This window comes from Cyprinodon tularosa, unplaced genomic scaffold, assembly GCF_016077235.1.
Source record: "Cyprinodon tularosa strain WSP-4 unplaced genomic scaffold, ASM1607723v1 ctg214, whole genome shotgun sequence".
In the NCBI taxonomy this organism is placed as follows: Eukaryota; Metazoa; Chordata; class Actinopteri; order Cyprinodontiformes; family Cyprinodontidae; genus Cyprinodon; species Cyprinodon tularosa.
The window spans coordinates 1199196-1225218 of NW_024038796.1; the positions used below are offsets into that span (position 1 = coordinate 1199196).

Consider the following 26023-nt stretch of genomic DNA (forward strand, 5'->3'; position numbering starts at 1 on the left):
TCATGACATTATCTTTCGCCCTATCTTTCGTCCTGCTAAGAGGATAACTTTACCCAAGTGTTAAATCTTATTTATTATCTAACTATTTTATTTTATGTTTTTGAAACATTTGACCTCTATGGCAAAATTGCAATGCTAATATTCTCTAAAAAATATCCTGAGGATGTTTTTTAACCATGCATCTTCCAAAGATAATGAGAAGCGCTGCTTTAAATTTAAAAGTATATTAGTAAAATGGGCTGATTACAAAGCCATGGTACAAATCTGCCTTGAAAAATCCCTTAAAATCCCAAGAAATACCTTTGTGGATGCATTGTAACAGAATGTAAAGAAAATCAAGTTTCTACTAATTTAAGGCCCTGAAGATCATGGGAGTAATCAAGATGAGGTATTTTTGCCTTAAATGCTTTAGATAAATATTTACAAGCTGTTTTACAATCAGTGGTAAGGTTCAATAAATCAAAGTCTATGTTCATTTAGGCTTAAATGTGCATTTTGCAATTAACAACCTTCAAGCAGATATTACACTTTTCACCCACATTTCTTATGTAAAAACCATCATTTGCATATAAGTAGAATATAACATACACAAATTACATTTCTATGTAAGTAGAAAATAATCATAGCTAACAGAGGTCAAATCTTTAAACATGTCTGTCTGTCTGAGATTGATTTATATCATTTGTTTCACTTAGTAATGGAGCTACTAAAAAAGTAAAGACTTATAATAATACTTTAGATTATAAAATGTAGGGTGACCAAACGTCCGTATTTCCCGGGACATATCCGTATTTTACGTCCTGTCCCGGGCGTCCCGGGTTTTTTTTAGAAAGTGAGGAAATGTCCTGATTTCACTGCGCACGACGCTCCGTGTGACGTAATCCCTGAGCCGCGTCAGTGCGGGCAGCCCTGTTCTTAATCAGAGGCTCTGTTCAAAAACCTGGGCTGCATCCTCCAAGGACGCGGTCTACCTAGACTGGATCCTTCGAAGTCCTTTAAAATAAGGAGGCCGGAAGAGTTTTGGCTGTAAATTCGAACAGGTCTACCCTTCGGCGGGTTTTACCGCCGTATGCTCTGTTGCTTAGCAACCGTGAAAGTTGACACACAAAGCAGGAAAAGAATGAATACTGAGGTTTTCAAAACTGTTTGTTTATTTATTTATTTATTTTTAAAGTTAAAGTGAACAAAGACTACACTCACAAGAATCCAGAGTGGAATAAAGATTCCAACCAGTGGGAGCAGGAACAAATAAAATCAGATGTAATGATAGAAAAATTTTTGTCATTTAAATAACCTGCTGCTGTCATTCTGCACATCTCTGATGTTGCTGCTTTTTCAAATATCCATTACTGTAAAAATGTCCATAGCTGCATATTGGTTATTTATTCTCCAGTTTTATATTGTTAAAACACTTTACAGAATTTTATTTTTTTATATTTTAACTCTTCCCTATTATGTTATTCTTATACATTTTTCTAAGGTCCTCATTTGTGTGACCATTTTCAATAATCTTTCTGCTGCTGTAGATTTGGGGGATTTTCTATTCTATTCTATAAAAGGGGTAGAAATATATAAGTAAATCTAAACAATGTATGTATAAAAAAATATCTGCAAAATCTCTAATATTCAACAACAAAAAATACTTAGTTAAGCATATTGTGCAAAACAACAATAAAAAAATTTAACTCCTATCAGATTTATAGTTCCCACTCTGCAGATCTATTAGAATCTGTCCTTAAATTACAGCCAAACTCAACATTACCGCCACATATCTGACTCAATAACCATTAAAACAACTATTTTCATACATTTCAGACGGAACTATTCACAGAGTTGTATTATATTAAACTGAACTTCCAATTTTCACCACTGTTCTGCGCCAAGTAACATTTCCTTTGATCACGGAGCAAATCCCGATGATGAGACATTTGTTCTTTTAATCAACCCCCCCCCCCCCCCCCCCCCCCCGCTCCAAGGTGTCTTTCTAAAAAGTTCCCGAAAGGAAATGTTCAGACTATTAACAAATTGCTTCTTGGCATGAGTCCGTTCAATTTTCAAAACATCACTATCCTAATTTAACAGATGTATTTGAAAACCCAGCATACTGTCTGCTAAAAAAATAAATAGAATAGCCCCACATTTAAACCAGAAATAGAGATGAAGACCTCCCGATGAGGTCATTGGTGTTTTATGGAAAGATTGAGCAGCTGTACAGAAAAACCAAACTTACTGTAAGAGGCTGAGCTGATGTTGCATTCCTAATAATCATTCGACGAACAGCATAATCTTATTAACAGCCATATGGAAAACTTCTATGTTTAGTATGTTTTCCAGCCATCTACTGTGGAATTTTGTTCTACAAAGCTCATCTAAATGATTGTACCAAAAAAAAGACTTTCAAATGTACTTTTTAAGTGAGCAGATTTTTTTGCAACCTGCCGAATTTACCCATTATATATTCTTTAAACTTCGAAACATTATTTAATCAAATCAGATCAGATCAAAACTTCCTTCTTAAATTGCATATAGGTACTTTGCAGCACAAGTTATTAGAAAAGTCTGTTTATTTTTATCTGTGCTTGTTTTTTTAAAGAAGAATCTTATCTGCTTTATTTCCTATTGTAGCCTACAAACTTGTGTCATAACATTCTCTCTCTCTGGCTTCTCTTGGAGGCAAAAGAATTCAACCCAGAAGTTCTTTGGCCCTTATGCATACCTGCTTTGAAAACAGCCAATAGGATCCTACCTAATAAGGAAAACTCAGAGATGTTATTAAGTGTGAAAAAACTCTTCCAAATTTCTTCCAAAATGCTCACAGCATTCTTATGTAATTACTAAAACTCAGCTCAGGAGCTAGTTTAACCTTCCAGACGACTGCTAGACTTTAGAACCTGCATGCAATCCGTGTGAAATGTGAACGTCATAGTTAACATATTTACAAGCCATACCCCCTGCAAGGTGAGGGGTCCATCAACACCAGATCAGACTTGGGGAAGAAGAAAACACAACCATAAAAGGGCATGATGTGAAGGAGACGATGTTCTGTTTTTGACATGCTTTCACTCTAACTGGATTTTATGTTTCCAGCTTGCATCACATCTGCTTATGTTTCCCATTTAGCTCAGCTAAACGCAGCTAAGGACCTGGGAAATGAGAATCAAAAGAGTTTGATATGAAAATGCATCTGTCCCCCAGAAAAGAAAAAAAAAACAGTTGCAAACTGAACCAGATGTTTCACTGCATCTTCTGCAAGCAAACATGCTTTGAATAAAAAAAATATTATCTTCTCTCTTTTAGTGTTTTTAATGGGTGGATGAAAATGTGTTATCTGCAGTTGTTGAACCAAAACTGACCAACACAGCAGCTCCAAGGTCAGTGCACTGAACCACACCCGTGCAGTTCCTTTGAACCACAATGAAAGCCCCAAATATTAACAGTAGCTCAAGAGTAGTGAAACAGGAAAAGATTACTATGAAAGCAAACAATGAACCTCTCTATTTTCCCAGAGGAGATCTCGTCTCAGTGAGAAGACTTTGACCCGGCTGGATTTTCTCCTCTGTCACACACAGAGACAGAAGAGGACTTGTTTTTTTTGTTCCCATCAACATAGGTGTCAAGTTGACAGCCTGCTAAACAGAAACTGTGGCAGGGCTGACCCCTTCAACTGCTGTGATCAATACCAGCTAAGACATGATTTGTGGTAAGAGGCTGGTTCACCCTGTCATTAAGTCAGGGAGGAAGGACTTTAATGAAACTGGCCTGCATTCATTAGCACATGCTTAATGCTCTGTCCACAGGGTGGCGAGGAGGGTTAATCATTGACTCAAGAGGGTGAGAGCTGTTTAAGTTGTGCTTACGTCTACATAATAACCCATGTTCAACCTAACACGGATAGCCTTATAAAGTAGTCTTAGCCTTTGAACTGTTCCACATTTTATGGCATTACAACCAAAAACTTTGTCTGTTACTGAGATTCTACGTGACAAACTAACACTAAGCAGTGCATGATAAAAAAAAAAATACATTTTAGGAAAAAAGTCTAAACAGGAGCTCTGGTGAGATCGGACTAAAACCTTTAGTTTTCGGCTGACGTGCAAAAAAGCAGGAAAACTAACATGTCTCTCTGAATATTTTTATGCTTATGCATTTAGCAGACACTTTTCATCCAAAGCGACAAAGTAGACACAATGTTGCAGTTATCATTAATATGACAATAAGCTTTCTAGACGAAAATCCCTAGTCAGAATCATGGCAAAGAGATAGAAGGAAGTGCAGAAAGAGGGGGTATAGAGGTATGAGTAAGAGTTAGCATGGGATAGGAATATACCACCTATGGTGTAAAGCATGGCAGAGGCTGCATCATACTGTGAGTTTGTGGTTTGTTATATGTTCAGGGTTAATGAGAAGATGGATAAAGCTGAATGCAAAGCAGCCCCAGAGGAAACGCTGCTAGCTGCAGGAAACAACTGGCAGAGAGATCTAGTATGGATTCCTTTTGATTAAAGCAACATCAGTCTTTTGAAAGACCCAATCAAAATCCATTCTTCAATCTGGTAGTGATTTGGAGAATACCTCTGCAAAATTGATGTTCACTGTCTCATCTAATCTGAATCAGGTTGAGTTATTTAGCAACAAATAGGACAAAAATCTCAGTTTACAGATTTATAAATGCCATGAAGACTTGCAGCTGCAACAAACTGACTCACTTTTGCATCACATGCCTTTCAGATACTGATCGTAAAAATTTTTTACTATTGTCTTCAAGTGCATGATCGAGCACTACTTTGTGCTGGTAAAACATACAATCACATTTAAATGTATTCTGATAAAGTGTGAAAAGACTTAGTGGCCATGAACACTGCTGCAACCTTTATGAAAGACTTTGATGAAGAGATTCCTTTCTGATTTTCACATCGACTTGTCAGCTGAATTATCAAAGCAGCCAAGTCTTATCACTCCTGCAAGAACATTAATTGCTTGTACTAAAGATGTTATATAACATGGTTGTAAAAGCATAAAACTCTGGCCCTAAAAAGTGCCATGAGAAGTAATTACAAACACATTCATTGGATAAATAACGAGATGTTTTATAAACATAATAAATGAGTCACTTCAGAGTTACGTGACGGGTCAGATCTGTGAGGTTGATCACACAACTGAGCTGCCTTTTTGCAGCCCTGCAGATGTTCAAACGGAGCCCATACAAGGTCCTGCAGCTGTGGGTTTATTATATGTAGTTGTAGCTGCAAGGGGGAGATACACAAATTTATCAGGGAGGAAAGTGTTTCACCTCCTTGTATGGTGCTTGTCTGGACCGAGCAACACTAGGGTCTGCGTGCTTCTTGTCAATAGAGAGGCGATGCATTCCCAGAAGAAGCTCCAGGCTCATAAATCAAAGCCTCGCTCAACAAGAAGAGCCCCTTCCAAGCAGATACAGTGCTGTGAAAAAGTATTCGCCTCCTTTAGATGTCCTTAATTGTTTGTTTTTTGTCAGAAAAATGTCAGAGTTTAATAAGAGACAGAAATAATCTGAGTAATTACATTTAGCAGTGCTCAACGTATTTTAGTAAAAGCAGGAATCCAAACCAAGCCAAGAAATTATTTCCATCAAAACATAACTCAGTCAGTTTAAGCCACTCCTGGCTTGAATAACTGACACCAAGGGTTTACAAGAACTGGCAATGGCTCCTCTGCATTAATGTGAGGAATTTTTGCAGCAGATATGTTTTTTCTGCAGAAATCTTTGCAGAATTGTTTTAGTTGAGCCACAGTGGAGGTTGTTGAGCAAATCGGACCATTAAACATAATACAACAGCCACTCAGCTAGATGTAAACACAAATGTTGACTTCACCCATCCAAACTTTGTCATACATAGGCGGAGTTGATGGCATGTTTTGGATTATTGTCCCGTAGCATAATTCTCGTGGGCTTTAGTAAATAAACACATCTTCATTATTTTTCTCTTTTAGAGTGGAAGGTCCATGCTTCCAATGTTTCCCCTCTCTGAAGAATAAAGGGAAATACAAACCTTCACACTACCACCATTATTACTGCATGATACTATGTCACATGTAAGAGGACCGATAACGTGCAAAAGTTTCACTTTTTTCTTATCAGTTCATAGTTTTTCCAAAAATCTTGGAAAATCATCACACATGGTTTGAGTGAGTGTGAGATTATCTTTTGACGCCTGCATTTCCCCATGAATTTTATATCAAACCATTAACAAACATTTGAATTTGACAAAAAGTTAAAAACTAAAGAAACATTTAAAGGATCTGATACCTTTTCATATCATTATTAACATAATAAGATGTGCTTTTAACATAATTTTATTCCTTTCTACGTGAGGTATGTTTGCAGTCTCTAAGTCAGGGCATGGGAAAGTACCCTCAGAGTGAAAAAAATGTCCCAAATCCTCATGCCTGTCACTTTGCATCCTCAGAGCTGAGCGCAGGGTGTGGATATGCGCCTCGGCAGCTGGACCCACACTAATATGACAAAGGAGTCACAAAGAGAATTGGGGTCAGCGGTGAAAATCACCTCGAGAGTTTGGGGCTCATTAAGCTCAAAATCTGCTCCTGGATGGAAGCAGGAGGGAAGTACTTACTCTGTCAAAAACTTTCCTCGCAGTACCCAGCAAATTATGGTTACTATAAATATCTTTGGAATTAAATATTTACAAACAGTATCCTCTAGTTCCATGCATGTCCATTCTATCTTTCTTTAAGTGCAGAAGAATACAGATTACAGATTTCAGGGAGTGGCAGCCTAGTGGTTAGGATATAGAGCTTGGAATGCTGAGGTTCTGAGTTCGAGTCCCACTCCCACAGACTGCCACTCTGGCCCTCTGAGCAAGACTCTTAACCCCACACTGCTCCTGGGCACCCCATGAAGGCAGCCCACTGCTCCCCAAGGGGATGGATTAAATGCAGAGGGAAATTTCTATCAATAAAGTTTAATTAATATTAATAGATTACATGAGGCTCCTTGTTTTCCGAAAGTCCAGAAACACCAGAGCCACAGAACTTGGCTTTAATACCTGAACAGTCAAACATGTTTCTCAGCACATCTAAAGATCCACAAGGAATACAACCTCAAGATCCCCTACTTTTTAAAAATTAGTTGACTGAACTCACCTCCCTGTTGGCATTGACTTGTGAACTCACTGGTCTTTCTGTCCGTCTCAGCTGAGCGCAACACCTCGCCGTAGATCCTCTCTGCACTTTCTCTCACTCTCTCCGACTTCTGGAACTGGCTGGGACACACAATCTCCCTCACACTACTTGCCCTTGTTCTGCCTGCCTTCGTGGAGGACTTCCCGGTTGACAGGCATTGTCATGGCAACCCACTTCAACACTATGTTCAAAAGGCACCCCCAGGTCCTCCTGGCCTGTCAGTTTCTAAGAGCACCTCCTCCTCACATTGTTGTGATGAGGTGATATATTTGCAGGAAGAGGTTAACTGGAGGGGAATGCAAATAATTCATCACCTTCACCTCCCAAAACGCTGCTCCATGACTCCCTGATGTCCAGTCCTAACTTTAACTCCCTTATGCCTCACTCTCCTTTTGTAGACATGTCTTTGTGTGTTAAAGGTGTGGGTGTGTGCAGCCAAAGACCAGGTCTCTGCCCGGCCAAAAGCTTGATAGGAGAAAAAGAGACCCTTCTGTTCCTGCTGTATTCCTGGAAAGGTTTCAAGGTGATTACTCTATCCCACATAGTCAGGCACTGAAAGCACAAGTCCTAGAGACTTGTTTCCCATGATCACGCAAACACACACTCAAACACACAGCAGCTGTAATTTTGGATGCCAAAGTTGAGAAAATAGCTTGGAGCCCTGATAGATGTTATTTGCCATGGCAGAGGCAAATTATTCAAAGCAGGAGAAGTGTTCTGTGCACAGATAAGTCAGTCAAATTTCAGCACCATTCCCAGATTGTAACAGCATATCACCAAACAACAGCCGAAAAAAAGAACAAACTGCTGCTTTTGCTCTCAGTTCCAGTGCAGTTAAAAACCAGGATTTCCAGTTTGCCTACAGTTTTTGCCAATCGAGACAAAGCTTGAAATTAAACTAGTTTTGACTCTGATTCTGCAGCTGCAGATGAAATACATTTTCCCCCTTAACTTAGGTGAAGATGGATTCTGTGCTTTTGTGAAGGGGAAAGAAGGACATTTAGCAAGATAGCATTGTCTGACGTACTTAACATATTGGAAAGTTGACCAGTGCTCATAGGGTATAACACCAGATTTATTTTTTTATTACAAATTTAAAAACTATTTCAATGTTCAATTTGTTTGCAAGTTTTTAAAAATTATTCAACTAATATAACATCTGCATTCAATATTTTTTTTAAACTAACAATAGAGCAGACTGCCCTTCTGGCTGAAATGCATGGGCATATTTTCAATCACTCTAGCCTTCTACCAAAAAAGACTTTTGCCTCAGACCTCTTCTCAGATCTTTTATATAGAATCTACTCTGCTAACAAAAAATAAACTAATTTCCTTATGCCATGAAAGTGTTTAGTTAGAAAACAGAAAGCATTTTTGATTGTTTTCCTCCTTTTTATTTTGCTATTTTAAATTAAAATCCTTCCTAAACTTTGTTCACCCGTATTATCCATGGCTGCAGAAAAAAATTAATGGTCAAATACAAAAATACTGTGTTGATTTCAGGAGAGTTTAGCAACCAAAATGTTGGTTATTTTAAAAAAAAAAAGAAGGATTTCTGCATCAGCTGGTAGATTGACTTATTAATAGCCAAGTCTTGATATTTTGGCCAATGATGGATGCGCCTGTGCTACAGACTTAATACATAATTTCAGTCTATAACAGAGGAAAAAGGTGAGAAAAGAAATGCAGACACTTTACAGTCAGGAAGACAATATTTGCTTGTGTTAATGCAGTATGCGTTCCGAATGCAGTCATTGCCTAAGTACTGAGAAATCACTTGACTATTTCAAGCGTAACTCACCCCATGTAAAACATAGCACCACCTCCAGCCACATTTAGAAAAATGCCACTGAAATGGTCGGTGGCAAGACATTTTGATTTGGTGGCAGGGCTAAGTGTTAAGTAAAGGTGTGGTCAAGAAAAGAAAGTTAGGATAGCCTGGGTTGGCTTAGCATGGCTGAAGCATGAAGAATGAATGAAAATGAGACTGCTAGTTACGCTAAGGATATCTTTCTAGAGTTTTTGGGAAGCCCAACAGGCTCACGCCATATCAGCTCAAGCAGCTGACTCAAGAGGCTGACAGCAATGTCACAAAACCAGTGCTGCCAAGGAAGAGGAGGACGGCATGACTTACAATGAGGGTGGCAGCTTTAAGGTTGGCTTATGCTTCACACACTTACGGGCAACTAATTTTCTGCATAGAAAATGAGCCACCCGTTACAGCGTCTGCGATATTTTATACTCCTCCAGCTCCAGGGAGGCGTGTTCAGCACAAACAGTAATCATCCAAGAGTGACAATCCAGGAATTTTCCCACAATCTGTTGATATTGGTGGTATTTATGAGCTCAATTCAAGGATGTAATAAAATGTTTACATTTGCAAACCCTTGATGATAGGAGCTGTTGCTCCCTCACCATGTTTTTCCATGCTGAGCTAATTAAAACATGACTTCAAAAAATCCTGTCTGCACAGACACCCTGCTGAGTATATAATATCGCTTGCATCAAGCATACACCAAGCTTTAGAGGGTCTGCTTTATACCTGAATACAGGGTTATGATGATGAAAGCATGTCATATTTGAACCAATAGAGAAATTCTAATTGCCCCAGTTCAACCCAATGAGGGGCAGCACTAACACAGTGCTTTTTAGGACAGAAAATAAAAAAAAAATATATAAAAGAATTGTATGGTAACATTGAAAGAGCACCCATTTTGGCCCTATATATGCAGTTTATCTGTAAAAAAAAAAAAAAAAAAAAAGTTTTTTATAAGGTGAGTTACAGTTTAGGGTCAAATTAATCTACAAATGGTGGAGATTCAATAAGAACAATTAAATAGATAAATTACTACAGCAGAATAAACATCATCATGCCAGTTAAAAGTGTCTTCATCACCAGTAGTTTTACCTTCGCCATCCTCAACTGTATCCATCATGGCTGAAGACCCCTCAGGCTTTTACTGATATATGATTTAAAATCTATTAACTCAAAAGGGAAGCCAGAACATTTTAATATCAATTGAGGAATTCGAAGCCATGGGAAACAATCTAATGTCCCCAGCTAACTATGTTCTATGTTGTATGTTTTGGTACAAACTTAATTTAACTGATTAATTTATTGCGTGATCTTTGCACCTAAACTCTGCTGCTGCTGTTTTAGTAAAAATACTGTTCTCAGCTTGGTTATTGAATGAATGAATGAATGAATGAACAAAGGAACGAGTGAAAGGACGAACAAACAAACGAATGAATGAAAGAACGGATGAAAAAAGAATGAATAAATGAATTAACAAACTATACAATGAAAGAAAGAATGAATAAACGAATTAAAGAATGAATGAAAGAACGAGTGAATGAACGAACAAATGAACAAACAAACGAATAAATTAATGAACTAAAAAACGAATAAACAAATGAATGAACAAATCAAAGAATGAACAAATGAACTAGTGAACGAACAAACAAATGAATGAATAAACAAACAAATTAATTAATTATCTAACACAAGCATGAATGAACAAACAAACAAAAGAAAAAACAAGCATATGAATGAATGAATGAATGAATGAATGAATGAATGAATGAATGAATGAATGAATGAATGAATGAATGAATGAAGTTATTAATTCCTTATGGTGTTTTCTACTGTGCATCTTGGCATGTTATTCATCCAACCAGAGCAGAGTCAGGAGGATTTTTCTCTCTTTAAAAGGGTTGAATTGATTGACATCCTGAGGAGGTAATTCATGCTTTATTACCCAGCTGGGCTTCTACTGTCTGTGTGTGTCTGGTCATGGAAAAATTATCCTCCAGATACCATATGTAATCTATTTGTTATACCTTCATTATACCATCTAGTTTCCCTTTTAAACTAAGAGACTGATCTTGTTAATAATTCAGTGTTGTGGCTCAGTAGAGCAAAGCCAGGGGCAGATATCCATTTACTGTGCCTCTGCTGTTCATAGGGCTGTTTTTTTCCAACCTCTTTGGCTCCTGAACATGTTGGGCACCCTGAGTAATAAAGGCTCCAAAGAGGAAGGTCACTCTATGAAGTGCATACAGCTGAGCAGACTTTCACCCTGTAGTGACTGCATTTAACAACCTGTCGCTCTGCAACTAAATAAGTCATCAAGCAGGAAGACATTGGGAAGTTTTGTTCGACGAATGCTTGTTCACACAGTCTGTTTGCTAAACAAATAGCTCCATTTTCTACTTAGCAAACAGAGGCGAGTTAGACAGGAAGGAACATGGTTCTGTATGGTTCTGTATCTGGAGCTTCAGGTGATGGATGGATTCCAGCAGACCTTTGCTGCGCCATAAAGACCAACTGTCCTATAACCCAATGCCAGCACGCTGCCGAGTCTCATTAAAAGGCTAACAGCAGATTCCAGTGAGCAAACAAACCATGACATAAACTGGTTATGTAATCGAAACCTACATCACTTGCTGATTATGTCCCCGGGCTTTTGCTTTGTTTGTTTTCTATTATTTATGCCATCAGGTTCTCTGAGACAAGAGGCAACAAGCCTGCAGAAATCACTGGAGGAACCTTTCATTAAACACAGATATATTGTCATGGAAGAAAAAAAGAAAAGAAACTGTAGGCATCATGCAGAACACCAAACATCCAGGTTTGTTTTGGTAGAAAAGAGCAATTCTGAATCATAATCATCATAAGTTAATTCAGAAATAAATTCTGACATTCCTCAATGCTTGTTTTTAGATGATAAGTTTGGACACATCTGACAGGTCCAACCTGACACAGGTAAATACTGATACAGCACACATGACTGAAGAAAAGTTGCTGAACAACACTGTGACAATAAATGAGAAAACATTTGAACAGTCATTCAGTTGTAGCCTTGTTGCTGAGCTCTATCTGTCATTTAGAAAAGTTCCCATTAGTATGAAAATATTATTTCCTTCCCAGTCAGTCTAAACCTGGCTGCTCTGTTAGTAAAGCAGTTATACGGTACTTACAGACGAGTGCCAGTGATGTCTCCACAGTTCTGCAGACGAGAGGAAGTGAATGAAAAGGAAGGAGTGAACGTTACTAACACTCCTCTCCCTGTCTCTCCCTCCCTCTTTTTTCTTTCAGAGGACAACAGAGTGGATTTAATCTGCCTGAATGATTCAAACTGGGCTTGGAGCGTATGACTGGCTGTCCGTGGGCATGCACATGTACAGTACGTGTATAGGCGCCTGTGTTTATCATGTGTGAGCTTGTACTTTAAAGCTCATCAGGGAGAAAGCAATAGTTTCAGTAATAGTTTCCATCCACAGCTGGAAATAATAGAGATTCCCATCCAGGCACAGGCTGCACTGGAACCACCCTCCAATGTTTCACATGCAGCTGAAAGGGGGGGGGGGGGGGGGATCCTTTTCTATGGCCATCCCAGGACTAAATGATACACATGTTATATTAACCCCAAATGGCCATGTAGGTTTGGATTTTTCTCTCTCCGTTAATCATAAAAACCTTAACCTTTGACAAAGAATAAATGGGTTTGATCTTCCAAAACATTTTAAAAAACATGAAAAAAAAATTGAAATTAGGAAGGGAGAAAAATTTTTTTCCCACCAGTGTTTGCTGCCAAATTCAGTTAATAAAACCAATTGGAAGAAGGCAGCCAAGCAGATATTCAATGACAATAAGCATTCAGTCATTCACTTTACAGCAATCCCTCCTCCTAACCAAGTATATAATAACAGCAGAAAGGGACGTGTCCTTTTTAACAGAAATAAAACTCCAGTAAATGAGGAAAAGGAGTCAATGGCAGCTTTTGCTTTACTATTGGATTTTTCTTGAAGGGTAACTATAAAACACTTAGCCGGTGGCACCATTAATGAGATACAAAACAGAAATAAATTGATCCATATACTGTAAATTAGAGATAAACATTAACATTACTGTGTTCATAATGGCAAACATTTTATAACAGCTGTACAACATGACATACACTGTTTCTGGTTCATTTTGTTGTTTTCAAAAAGAATGAGAAAAATCAAAAAAAAATTTAAGCTAAACTCAGATCTTCAAGTTTGAAAATAAGCAGGACACTCTGCTGATGTCTAAACCAGAGGGCTTCAACATTTTCTAGGCCAAAAACCCCCAAACTGATGGCGAGATGGAGCAGGGACCCATATTGTATGAAATTGTGTTATATCAAACTTGTCCTATTGTTACTCTATCACAGACGGTGTCGTGTAATGAAAGTAATTTCCTCCTCGGATTATTAAAATATTTCTGATTCTGATTCCTGGTTAATGGGACAGGTGTTGTGAATGAAACGGTTCCCAGCTTGAAAGATCTCCTGTGTATCGCCGAATGTGTGCATTGATGACTGGAAGACACCTTCTGTCTCCATTTATCTGTTTACTACAGTGTGTTGAATTCATGTTAATGTGTATTTAAAGACATTAAAATTAAGGGGGGAGAATATAAAGAAATTTTTTATAAACCAAAACTTTCACAACCCCCATGCATTACCTCCGTGAACCCCCTGGGGGTCACGGACCCCCTGTTGAAGACCTCCGGTCTAGACGACAAGTAAAACATCCAGCAGGCTTTTACCTCACTAAGCAGCCTCCCAAGAGTAAAACTAAATACGTCATTATTTTCTTAAAAAGCTAATAGCAGGTGGCCCACCTACCAAAGACAACAGGTAAGCAAAAATGTACCTTCCAGATCCAGGTTCTCACTTCTGAGGTAAATTGACCAGCTTTTGTTCTTTGTTTGCCATTGTTAACTTATGTTGAGGTTTTTTTGAAATATGATGCACTGTGCTCCATATTTTAACTGGCTGAAGCTGACATCAGTGTGTTTAAATGCTTTGTGCTGCTTGTGCATCACAGTTTGTCTGTCATCAGTTCATCTGCTTTGGGTTTGCTTTGTAAATAGTACAGATTACAACTTAAGATTGCTACATAAACCACAGTTTGAGAACCATGGGGGGAAATCTGATGTCCTTTGATTCTTCCACCTTTGATTGTTTCTCTGAATGTTTATGAAATTATTTCTCACTAAGCTTTGAAATACAAGTGTTAGGAAACCAAAAAAATGCAATATACACAGTGCAAGTCATTACTTACCCAATCACAGCAAAACAAAACAGTTGAGCCAAAAGTAGAGTGACAATCCTGCTGATACAATCAAATGGTTTAGGGAAATGAGAACTTGGTGTCCAAGAAGTTTATTTCTGAATTCCCACAGCTAGGATTTCTTCACAAGGGGATTGGAAGTAGGAGGACTCTTTAATCCAAGATAAATGTTTAACAGGTAGACTGTGTGATCAGAGACTAAAGGGCACTTTTCTGTCCATTATCCTGGAGCTCATTCAAATGATCAACAACTCAAGGTTAAACATAAATCATTCCAATTACAGCATTTAGAAAAGTAGTATATACATATTCAATGAGAGATACTTGTACATGTATTTCCCCCTGTTACTAACATAAGCTTCTGAAAAGCATGGAAACACATCATGTTTAAAAAATATTTAAACTTCTTTCTTAAGCTGGAACTTTGGCATCAGTACTACACTGCCTCTCAGTGGTTGCAAAGTGAATTGCAGGGCTTCTGATTTTCTTTGCTTTGTTTTCAAAGGCAAAGATAGATGTCGCCAGAGTCAAAGCTTCTTTATCAGTTGGTGGCTAAATGAATCGCAGAGATTAAATAGAAATCTGAATTAAAACTACAGTTAGACATATTTAATATAAATACAACATATGCATTGTTTATAGACCATAAATTTATGATCAAATCAGCTGGGTTAAGGTTTGAAAATTGTAGATTTTGCCAAGCTGCTGTTTTCAAACACACAGTCTTAAATATTTAGAGTTAATTCAGTGACTTCTGGGTGCCCACGTTCAGGGTCTCCAAAACAAGCCCCTATCATGTCTGTCATGTATGACAGTTGGTATGAGATGTTTTATGTTGGTTTGTTATGTTTAGTCTAAAAAAAATCTCGAAATTCCTCAACTTTGGTGGATACAAAAAAAGAAAAGAAAACATATTTCCCAAAAAGTTGAACACATGGAGTTGCTGCTTGTTTTTAAGAGAAAGATTTGCCTATTAAGTTGTTTTTTTCTAACAATTTTTTTAACAGGTTGAAATTGTACGAAAATTATAAACTTAATTATAAACTTATAAATATATGCATTAACAACATGAACAAATATATGTTTAATGTCCTAATTATTGTAGGATAGATAAACAGTAAACCTGTCCCCAGAGATTTAAATTTAAAAAAAGAACATAGTATGTAGCAGGCAGTCAGATTTCTGCTCATTTTGGGACGATGTTTGCATCATATGTTCATGTATCAGATTTGGGTCATTGTCTATGTTGGAAAGGTGTTAATGGCAGCTAAATATAAAAGGTCTGACATGAAAACTTTTTTCTGGATAAAAGGTAAAATTTATGTATTTTAGTAAAACCTCCACAAACTAAAAGTGTAAATGCATTTATTTCACACATTCAATACAGGGAAAAACAGGTAAAAACATCGAGCTAGAAATCCATGCTCCTGAAAAATTCCCGCTCCTGAATGTCTTTTTTCCATGGGCACAGTTTACAAAATTAAGCAGATAATATTTCCTATAATACAAAAGCATTCTCAGGTAAAAGAGTTTGAAAAAGCAAATAATATATGTTTTTCGAACAGTATTGCAAATTCCCTTCAGTGCAAATAAGACAGAACATGTCTTCATCGTTATTACAAAGGGTTAATTTTATTAGATAAACTGACTTTCTATTTCATTACCTACAACAAAACCTCAGTATCCCAGAATTCTTCAAACATTTTTAATTAACTTTCTGATTTCATTTGCAGAATTATTAGTCTGCTCTAATTTTATAATAAAAAAAATCAGCTTCATTCAACAGCAACTACATGTGACCCCCCTGCCTCCCCCTTCCCCCCTTGTCCCTCAAGGCTCAGTTCTTGGCCCCCTCCTCTATATCACCTACCTCTTTCCCCTTGGCAGTATTTTGCACAAATTTACCATTAATTTTCACTGTTACGCGGATGACTTCCAGCTTTATTTATCCAGTATACCCACTTCCTCCATTTCCCCCCCTTGTCCCTTACTAACTGCTTACTTGAAATTAAAGACTGGTTCATCTCAAACTTCCTGAAACTAAACAGTGATAAAACCGAACTCCTCCTCGTCACCACCAAATTCACCCTATCCAAAATCAGTAGTTTCTCACTCCTTGGTCTCCCCCTCCTCTCACGTCAAAAGTCTAGGTGTCATCCTCGACTCCTTCCTATCCTTTCAGTCACACATAAATAAAATTACCCGGTCTGCATACTTCCACCTTCGCAACATTAACCGCCTCCGTTCCTCCCTTACCACACACACTGCCTCTGTCCTTATGCACAGACTCATCACCTCCCGTCTTGATTATTGTATTTCTCTTCTTTTTGCCCTTCCTCATAAATCCCTCCATAAAATCCAACTTCTTAAGAACTCAGCAGCTCGTGTCATCACCAGAACCCCCTCTTTCCATCATATTACATCTGTTCTTCAGCAACTCCATTGGCTCCAAGTTCAATTTAGAATACAATTCAAAATCCTTCTTTGCACTTTCAAAGCTTTCCATAACCTTGCTCCTCCATATCTGTCAGTCCTCATTCACATCACCACCTCCTCCCGCTCCCTTAGATCCTCCTCCTCAATCCAGCTGGGGAGCAGAGCCTTGAGCCGCTCTGCTCCCCAGCTCTGGAACTCACTCCCTTCTGACCTCCACAGTATTGACTCTCTCCTTCTTCAAAACCAGTCTCAAAACTCATCTGTTCTAGCTCGCTTATTTGTAAATGCATTGCTATTGTCCCTCCCCATAATTGTTTTTATCTTCCTGTATTTGCATTTTTGTATTTTAATATTTTATGTGATCTTGAGTGTCTCGAAAGGTGCTGTTAAAAAAATATATCAATTTTATTATGCTGCTCAGCAGGAGATCCAATTTGCTGTAGGTGTTACTGAATCTGTAGTCCTTTCCTTGCTCCAGTCTGTCAATAGATGGCATAAATGCTCTCGGCAGCTTCATCAGGCAGCTAGAAAACAGTCACTTCCTCATCAATAATAGTGTCTATCTTTAGGCGACACAGCGGGCAGGTACCAAACTCCCTCAAGATCCTGGAGGTGCATTGGGTGCATAAACAGCGGTGTCCACAGGACAGTGTGGTGTCAGTTTCTCTTGCCATGCACACCACACAGCTGTTAGCTGCTAACAGAGGAGAGAAAGTAGTTAAAAACCATCAGTCAATCAATCCTCCACTTTAAAGGGGAACAGAAGCTAAATTAAGTTGGCAGGAGACATACCTGCTGGTACTTCCATGTCTAGGAAGGGGATAAAGTCAGATTTTTTACTGGGAGCTTTATAATCATGGTTGAAACTGCAAGGAGGTCTGATGAGAGGATCAGGTGCAGGGCAGGATCTTCTAGTGGAAAGCAATTCCTTTTTCTCTGAGCCTGCAGCAGGAAATAATTCATTGAATTATTTGTATTTCTAGTTCTGATATGAAAAAAAAAAACAGATTGTAAGTCAATCAAAATGTAGGTGTGTTAAAGTTACCCTGGAGGAAGATGGAAGATGTCTGACCATAGACATCGATCATGGCCCAGAGAGGCTGGTGGAGATCCACTTTTATCAGATAGTTTTTCCTCCTGCCGTTATGAGGTTTCACATGTATGTAGCCTTGAGAAGAGACCCAGAATTCCAGCACCGAGCCTTCCCCACAGCGGGACTCGTGCACAGGAATAGCCCAATGTCCCGGGGTGTCTGTGAGGTTTGGCATGGCCATGCGTGGCAGAGGCCGAGATCTTCCTGATGGAGGTACATTAGTGAAGCCCACACGGACCGCTCCCTTCCATTGTGGTGTCCGCTTCAGGATCTGCACCCGGATCCTCTCACAGGTTCTCACAGGGCGGTTGCTGAACACCAGGCCACCGTTGAAAGTGTTTTCACTTCTGTCTGCACGTCGACAGCCCTCACTCAGACGGATCTTGTGTCCCACAGCCTGAGGGTGGAAGGTCAGGGGACCGAGGCATTGTTTGCTGCAGCTGTGAGAAATCTTTGGAGCTGCTGGGTAATCAGACCACCAAAATACCTTTAGGCAAGAGAATCTAGCTGCATGCCATAGAGGAATCTAAACTTTTTGACCTTCAATACCAGAAACATGCTATTTGATTAAAACTTTGAACAGGAAAGAACAGCAGGAGCAGTTTGAAACTAAGCAGATCAATATATACTCGCTGTATTAATTACTATAGATGTGTCCTAATGAGGTTATATATTAAAATAAAAAGCACCTTTTGAGAATTCTATCTTATGTTTCAGATTTGTGAATGTTTTAAACGTTTAGAAAAATTGACAAAAAGAAAAGAGAAATTGACAAAGAAAATCTTTGTCAGGGTTTTGCTCTCTGCTTGGGTTTATTTTTAGTTTATTTGTGTCTTTCTGTGTCTTTGTAGTTTTACCAGTGCTGAGTTCTTTAGGTCTTGTGCTGCTTGCTCTCTGTTGCCCTCTTGTGTTTGTTTTCTTCTCCCTTGGTCCCTTCTTGTTAGTCTACTCACACCTGCTCCATATCTGCTAATTTGGTTTTCTTGGTTCAGTCTCCCAATATATACCCCACTTCTGAAAGTCACTGAGTGCTGGTTTGTTGTTGTGTTGCTTCCTTTGTCTCTGGCTTCCTATGTAAGTTTTCCCTAATGTTTTTGGGTTCTTTGTATTTTTGTGTTTTTCCTCAGTTGCTCCATTAAATCTGCAAAATTCACCTCTGCTTCCTGGTCTCTGCATTTCGGTCTTCAAAACCCCCCACTCAACCCTTGACACCTTGGACCTCCACTTTTACTGCCATTTTGCACCGTTATTTTGCACTGAACGTTGTTGATTGTTTCCTTATTTAATATTGTTTAAAAACAGTTCCTTCCTGCAATATGGTACATTCATATCACTGCTGCGCTTAACATTTTATCTAATTTGTTTGTATTTTTTGACATTGTCATGAGCCAAATGCAACAAAACTTAATTATGTATACACCTTATGCAAACAAAATTACAATAAGATTAGCCTCAGTCTAAGATGAGGGACTGACCAATATGGGGCCCATTTTTAAGCCAAACTTTCTTTTTCTTCCTCAATTTAAATGACAGAAGTGGCACAGTGATAATAGTTGTTACACAAGTCTCAATAAAAAGAGATTATTGTAACAAATTAAACAAAATAAGGCAAGACTTCAGAATGCCATGAATCGAGGATCAGTGCTTGTATCAGTCTACCTCTACCCTGGAAGAGGAGAATAGAATAGAAAATCCCTTTATTTTCCTTCAATGGGGAAATTGTAGTAAAAGGACGACTGCTGATGCGAAACCATGAGGTCTGTTATAAGTTTGTGGTTTCTTTACCTGCTAAGCTACCATTTTTGACTGGATGGAGGGTAGCCTCTATGTATGGTGAGCCCAGCCTGCCATCCAGACTAACTGGTTTTCAGAAGCTATACATTTTAATATAAGTCTTCACATCTGATGTTTCCCTGTCTGGACTCAAACAAAAACCTAAAGTTAGACCAAAGCAGTAGGTGGATTCGGAAAAGGGGGCGATGCTCAAAATACTTAAAATACAGTTTGGTCGTCTTCTGCTTGTGACTGTCAGAAAGTGTTCTTGACCTTTAGTAACTGTAAATATTTTTTTTCCCATGTTGTTCCATTTCCATACCACCCTATTGAGAGTTTTTTTTTTCTTTTCCATTGAAAACATCAGTTGATTTCAGGGTGCTGTTAATAAACGTATGAATCCAAAGAAAAGAATTAAAAGATAAAGTTGGTATGCAAGAAGAACTTTCAGTTTTTTTCTTGGAAAGGTTTTTTTTTTTGCACTTACTGAAATATTTGCAAGAACGTGTAATCATCTTACGGAAAAGGGGAGTTATTGAGCGTGAATGCACAGTGGATTATTTTGAATAGATAATTTGACATATGCACAAAATTTCTTATAAAAAGGTTAAATAAATCTTACCTGGTGTCTTTTTATCAACCTCTCTCCTCATCTTTAATCAGAAGTTAATTATCTTCATTATACAGGATGGGGAACATTGGTCTCTGCTGTCTCTTGCTTCTGGCTTTAAGACAGAACGCAGAGGAAAAAATTTAAGTTTATTTTTATGGCAACTTTTACAGATATTAGAATCACACAGAAGCTTACAATAAAAACATGCTGCAAATATATATACAGTCTAGTTAAAATTCTTTTTATTTAATACGTGTCATTATTTCTTTAAAAGGTCAGTGGAGTTCATGTAGCACAATGACAATGAGTTTCAGAGCTTTCCTAGGGGGAACAGTATGTCATCTATAAACAATTAATGTATTCAACAGCTTTGCCATTTACTGCCCTGAATGTTAGGACCAAAATTTTAAAATGTATCCTATATTGTACAGGAAGTCAGTGCAGAGAGGCAAGAACAGAAATAATGTCTCAAGCAGATTTAAAGCTTATTCACTCAAACTGGTAAGAATAACCATTAAAGCAGTCTAAACGAGACAAGACAAAGGCATTAACAATCATTTATTATTCAAGTTTTATCATTTGAAAATTTGAGCCAGTTTTCTAGAATAATGTTCAAAGGATAAAGAAACATGGAAAATGACACCCAGGAGGAGGCTTAAAAAAGATGGGACCAGAGACGTAAGTTGTTGCCTGATAATAGTCAATAATCAAGGTCTACTTTTTTCACATTTACAGTAGTTGTTTAATTTCTGTCAAACAGTTGCTGAGTTCAGATAGTTAATGAGTCTTAGGGATTCTATTAAATCTCTATATCTTATCAGCATACAGATAAAAAAAAAAAAAACATTCTTGTAGTACTTCAAGATCCGACACAATGAAAAATGTATAGTGAAAATAGAATAGGCCCTAACAGAGATCCTTCAGGTACCCCAACAACACAAATCATTATGTCAGGGTTTGTTTGTGGATTGTGGACCCAAAAGCAGAGGCAGGCAGGCAGGCAGAGGTGAATTTTTAGTTGATTTAATGAAGAGAACTAAAACACAAAGTCCAAAACCACAGGCAACAGGAATCCAAAAACCAAATGAAAACAAAGTCCAAAAACAAACGATAAACCAGGAGTCCAAAAATTCAAAGATCTTAAAGAAAAGAAAACACAAGTCAAAACTTTACAAAAAACCTAGGAGTCATCAGGGAAAGAACTGTAACCAGGAAGAAGGCTGATGAGGTTAGACGAGGACCCAGCAAAGAAGAACAGAACAGAGAGTATTTGTGGGAGACTGAAACAAAGAGAGGGTTAACGAGCAGATTAGGAGCAGGTGTGAGCAGAGCAGAAACAAGGAGCAAGAGAAAAAAAGGAGAATTCAAGAGGGCAGCAGAGGCCAACAAATAAAAACCTGAGAACTGCAAATAACCAGAAAGAACAAAATAAGAATTAAACCACTAAGACTATAAAACAGGAGTGAAGCAAAACTGAACACTCAAAAGAAAAACATAACAGAGCCAAGACTGATACAGTATCTAAGAGTAAACCAGAAAACACGAAAAAATAAAAAATAAAACCTCTAATACTAGAAAACAAGGAGTAAAGCAAAACTGAACACTAAAAAGAAAATAGAACAGAACCAAGACTGAAACAGTAACGGAGAAAACCCCAAGGAACACAACAAAATAAGCAATAAAACCATAAAAACCTTTAAAACAAAGAGCAAAGCAAAACTGAATATCAAAAGAAAAACATAACAGAAACAGAAACCTAACACATTAGTCATAAAGAAATGGAAACTTTAAAAGACTAATTTTATAAAGGGCCTTTCTGAGAGGCCTAGGTCACTTGTAATATAAGTTAGGTGAAAACGAGAGAGTCCATATGATACACGTAGAGTCAATTCTAAAAAAAAAATCTGTTCTAACATGCCAACTACAACAAATGTCATTATCTTGGAGCTGATGACTGGTTTAATTATTCATTTTATTCCCCTGTCTAACTCTGCCCGGTTTCTAATCACTTCTCATCTGATCCACCTGCTCCTGCCTCTATTTAAGGCGCTTGCGTCCAGTTATTAGTGCCAGATTAATCTCATTCTCTCAAGCTAGTGGTAAGAGGGTTTTTAGCGTTCCTTAGCATTTCTGGTTTCCTAATCCTGACCTGCTCTGCCTCTCAACCCCTGAGCCTGTTTTTTCCCCATCTGATTTCAGTTGTGAGAGGGTTTTTAGTGTTCCTGAGTGTTTTTGATCACCTGATCCAGACATTTTCTGCCTCTCAACCACTGAGCCTGCCTTTTCCAGTCTGAATGGGCTGCTTTGGACTCCTGGACCTCTGAGCCTTCCTGTCCTGATCTGTTTGCCTGACTTTGCTTTGAATGCCTGCTTGCTCTCCGTTCTCCGGGGCTGCAGCATCTGGGACACACAGGGCGGCGCCCGCCGCATCTTGTTGGCAGGCACCAGCTGGATCCTACCTTATTCCCTGGGCATGGACTGAGCTTGTAAACCAGGTTAGTGACTCACGTTCATAATATTCCTCCATTAGATTTATGTGGTCACTAACCTCTGTTTCCTTTTACAGATAGACGCCCTAGCCGCTGCAGCTGCTGAAGTGCAGAATCCGTGTTTAAATAAACGCAAGCACTGAATTAGTGGACTTCGCTTGTTTTTTGAAACCATCAGTGATATGGGAGCGCATAGAGTGATAGATCGATAGGGAGAGAGCTGTGTGAAAGAAGCCAACGTCTCCTGATGTAAATTTCTCTCAACGTCTCAGTCATCTCTTAATCCATCAATCTCTCTGAGTTAGCTTTGATGACGATGCCAGCAGGAAAGTTTTCTTTTAGCAAGGTCTTCCTCTACAGTGAAGGATGACTTCTCATTCCCTGTGGTGCGAACATTCACTGTACGTTCTCCCGTTTTATCCACAGTACGGTTAAGAGGAATATCAAAGGTCAGTGGAACCTGGTGGAACCTTGATGATGTGCTCCAGCCGGATCTTTTTTTCAATGATCTTGTTTTTCCAGTATGCTTGGAAAGAGGACAGCTTTTCTTGGTAGTCTTTTGCCAGTTGCTGCTAAACAGTAGTTTGTGTGTGGATGGAGAGATTAATTCTTTTCATCAACCAAAAGCACCAATAAGGACTGCCTCTAAAGTCATTGATTTTGAGTTTGCGTGCTAACGCTGTTGTCTTAATTCGAATAGTGACTGTTGAGACACTTCTACTCGCTGCTCTCTGTTCAAAAACACGCTGTACAAGTTGGTCCTCTTACTGTATCCATCTTGCTTTGTTCCCTCGGAAAATCTGTTTTAGTCTCCTTTACTTGTCGCAGGGTATCTTCTTGCTTCCTCCGGTTCCACACCAGTAATTCATTAATGTTTAGTTCTGGAGCTGCTGCTCTATTCCCATGTTTCACTGCGTTATGGATCGCATTGAGTTTAAATCTGCCTCATGCTTTTTCTTCTACGGGAGAAAATGGAGTCCGTGGCTGCTCCCTGTAGTTGCAAGACCTGTTGAAGCTTAATCTTTATCCACCGGATAGGTGCACCGGATTATAAGGCAAACTGTTGGTTTTTGAGAAAACTGAAGGCTTTTAGGTGCGCCTTGTAGTGCAGAAAATACAGAATGTTCCTTAATGTTTATCAAATGTTTGAATCCCAAGAGGAAAAGCTGATGATTTCCCACCAACCCAGAACTGGGTATAAAATGGGTGCAATGTTTAATAAGAAAATGTCCTCCGACATGTTTATATTTGATCACTGCTGCGCTTTAAGAAATGGAAATGTCGTGAGAGCTGTTCAAAATGGAATTTCGTTTTGGATACACTGTGTATATGACAATTAAGTTTGTCTAAGTCTAGGTAATAAGTTACTAAAGCTTTTTTATTCCACCTTGGTAGGCAGAACTTTATTGAACCCCTCCTGTCCAACAAGCTGAAAAACAAAAGTTTCCAAAATGGAGATTTTCAAACGTGCTTAATGAGTCACTTGCTCTTTCTCATCTCAGCAATAAAGTAAAGAACCCTGGAGTCATCTTTGACCAGGAAATGATTTTTGAATCCCTTATTTAAAAAGTTTATGGGACTTTTTTGTTTCACCTCTTCAGTGTTACCAAAGTTAGCCTGTCCAAGCGTGATTCCCAGAAACACATTATTGCCGTCTGTCATTATTTACATTAAGTGACGTGACGGTTAACATGCTTTGCTTCCTGGTTGCTGACTTCAGTTTCCATCCAGGCTAATTAAGATACTTTATTCTGTACTTGAACATCAAATGAAAACTACAAAGTAATGTTACACAACATTACATTAGAGCCAAATAAATATAACTGAACAAAAGAAATAATTTGGTGACTTTTTCTTATTATATTTTAAATCCTATTTCAGCTTAGACATGCTGAGAGGAATCTGAGTAATCCAGGAAATGGTAACATTTTAAAAAGCTAGACGTAATCTTAATATAGTGAAAACCTATAAGTTCCATTCAGTTTGGGTTTCTTTCCTTTGTTTATATCGTGAATGGTCAACAATAACATTTCTCTCCAGAATTACTCAAAGCGAACCAAGCTAAACTAGTCGTAAACCATTTTGAGAACCATGGTACTAGAAGAGTTGGTTGGCGCACTTGACCTGCAAACCAATCATGTAACCTCTAATATTTCTATGTTTTGATCCAGAAGTCCTCACTTACCCTCTCGGTAAAAGGAAAAGACAGCAGCTGAGACAGAGGCAGTAGCAAAAGACCTCCTTTTAAACTGAGTAATTAAATCTAATTTAACCAGAGAAATGTCTGAAAAGTTTATCTGTTAATTCCCGCTTCCATGATTTGTTCTCAATCATATCGAGTGTCCTTGGCTTTGGACTCTGACGTAAATATTTAACAGGTAGACTGTGAGTGCAGAGACCGAAGGTCAAATCGCGGTGAATTCCTCTGGAGTTCACCCATACCTCGTGTAATTCCACTGTTTGCAGACACACTATTAATAGAACCAGTCAATATTTACAGATGAAAAACACTTTAGTGACATAGAATATATTCACAATTTGTTAAAAAATATATATACATAGAGCAAAGTTTCCATAAGTAATCCTGAATTACACAAGACTTCTTTAAAAAAACATTTTGCAAACAAAAAAACAAAAAAATCTGTGCTACAGGCATCTTTTCCAGAAAAATCATGGGAGCAAATGCATTTGGTTAAAATGTAGGATTTAATTTTGCCTTATTGGTTTTGTGATGGACATTCAGATCTTAAGCTGTGCTGCACTGCAGCTCAGTGGTTTCTAAATGAACTGCATGAATTACAGATATTTACTTAGAGAGAAAGAAAGATGTCGCTAAAGTTCTAGCTATATGATCAGTCTGTGAGTATTTGTCTGACTACGTTTAACTAAATAGAATTAAATGCATTAAGATTAGATTAAATCAAATTGAAGAAAAAAATTGTATATTATATTTAGTAATGAATGTTACAAAACTATAACATGTATGATTGAACCATAATAAAAAATATTAGACAGCAAAAAAAAATCATATCAAAAAATAAACTTTTATTATATTAATGTGGTGTATATGTTCACACGCTTAACCTGCTTTAGTCAATTAAAGTATTTGTTTACTTTTACCTGACTTTTTCTCTACTACATACCTGCAGTTCAATGATAGTTGCCATTTTATTTACATAAAAAGAGACTATTAATGCTTAAGTAATAAAATCTAAAAATCTAAAATCTGAATTAATCTAAAAAAAAAATTACTCTATATGTGAACTGCACACCTTTGTTTTTCCCACACAGCTTTACAGGATATCCCCGCCCCTATTTGTGATTTATTAAAGTTTAGAG

The 26023-nt window shown here is 38.0% G+C and overlaps 2 protein-coding genes and 1 long non-coding RNA gene across 9 annotated transcripts in view; 1 reads left to right on the top strand and 2 right to left on the bottom strand.

Moving 5' to 3' along the window:
• LOC119783956 overlaps positions 1-12649 on the top strand; it is a 30185-nt gene extending 17536 nt beyond the window's left edge. The window contains exon 4 of the long non-coding RNA XR_005280881.1: positions 12278-12649. This is a non-coding gene — a long non-coding RNA (uncharacterized LOC119783956). The remainder of the gene's footprint in view (positions 1-12277) is intronic.
• sorbs3 (sorbin and SH3 domain containing 3) overlaps positions 1-14403 on the bottom strand; it is a 44156-nt gene extending 29753 nt beyond the window's left edge. The window contains exon 1 of one of the 4 annotated variants that reach the window (XM_038285722.1): positions 14272-14403. The gene's annotated coding sequence lies outside the window, so the exon portion shown is untranslated. Of the gene's footprint in view, positions 1-7140; positions 7552-12159; positions 12313-14271 lie in introns of those variants that run through there. The other 3 variants (XM_038285721.1, XM_038285723.1, XM_038285720.1) reach the window with 3 other exon arrangements.
• Positions 14404-16110: 1707 nt separating this feature from the next.
• LOC119783930 (E3 ubiquitin-protein ligase NEURL3-like) lies at positions 16111-25035 on the bottom strand. 4 transcript variants are annotated; one of them, XM_038285676.1, is made up of 6 exons: positions 24870-25035; positions 20205-20307; positions 17762-18271; positions 17509-17658; positions 17196-17413; positions 16111-17162 (listed from the first exon to the last, which is right to left on the bottom strand). In XM_038285676.1, the coding sequence occupies exons 2-5, from the start codon at positions 20233-20235 to the stop codon at positions 17241-17243; spliced, it is 864 nt and encodes a 287-aa protein (XP_038141604.1). In that variant the 5' UTR covers positions 20236-20307; positions 24870-25035; the 3' UTR covers positions 16111-17162; positions 17196-17240. The 4 variants fall into 4 exon arrangements, with proteins under 4 accessions (XP_038141604.1, XP_038141606.1, XP_038141605.1 ...); XM_038285678.1 differs by having other exon boundaries at positions 16111-17413; positions 17762-18268; XM_038285677.1 differs by having other exon boundaries at positions 16111-17410.
• Between the last annotated feature and the right edge of the window lie 988 nt (positions 25036-26023).

Bases quoted from the DNA above. Each gene is read 5' to 3' on its own strand.
- LOC119783930 (XM_038285676.1), bottom strand. From the start codon at position 20,235: ATGAGGAGAGAGGTTGATAAAAAGACACCAG. The intron at 18,272-20,204 runs GTAAGATTTATT...CTGATTACCCAG, and splicing joins GGTTGATAAAAAGACACCAG to CAGCTCCAAAGATTTCTCAC. The intron at 17,659-17,761 runs GTAACTTTAACA...TTCCTGCTGCAG, and splicing joins ATCTTCCATCTTCCTCCAGG to GCTCAGAGAAAAAGGAATTG.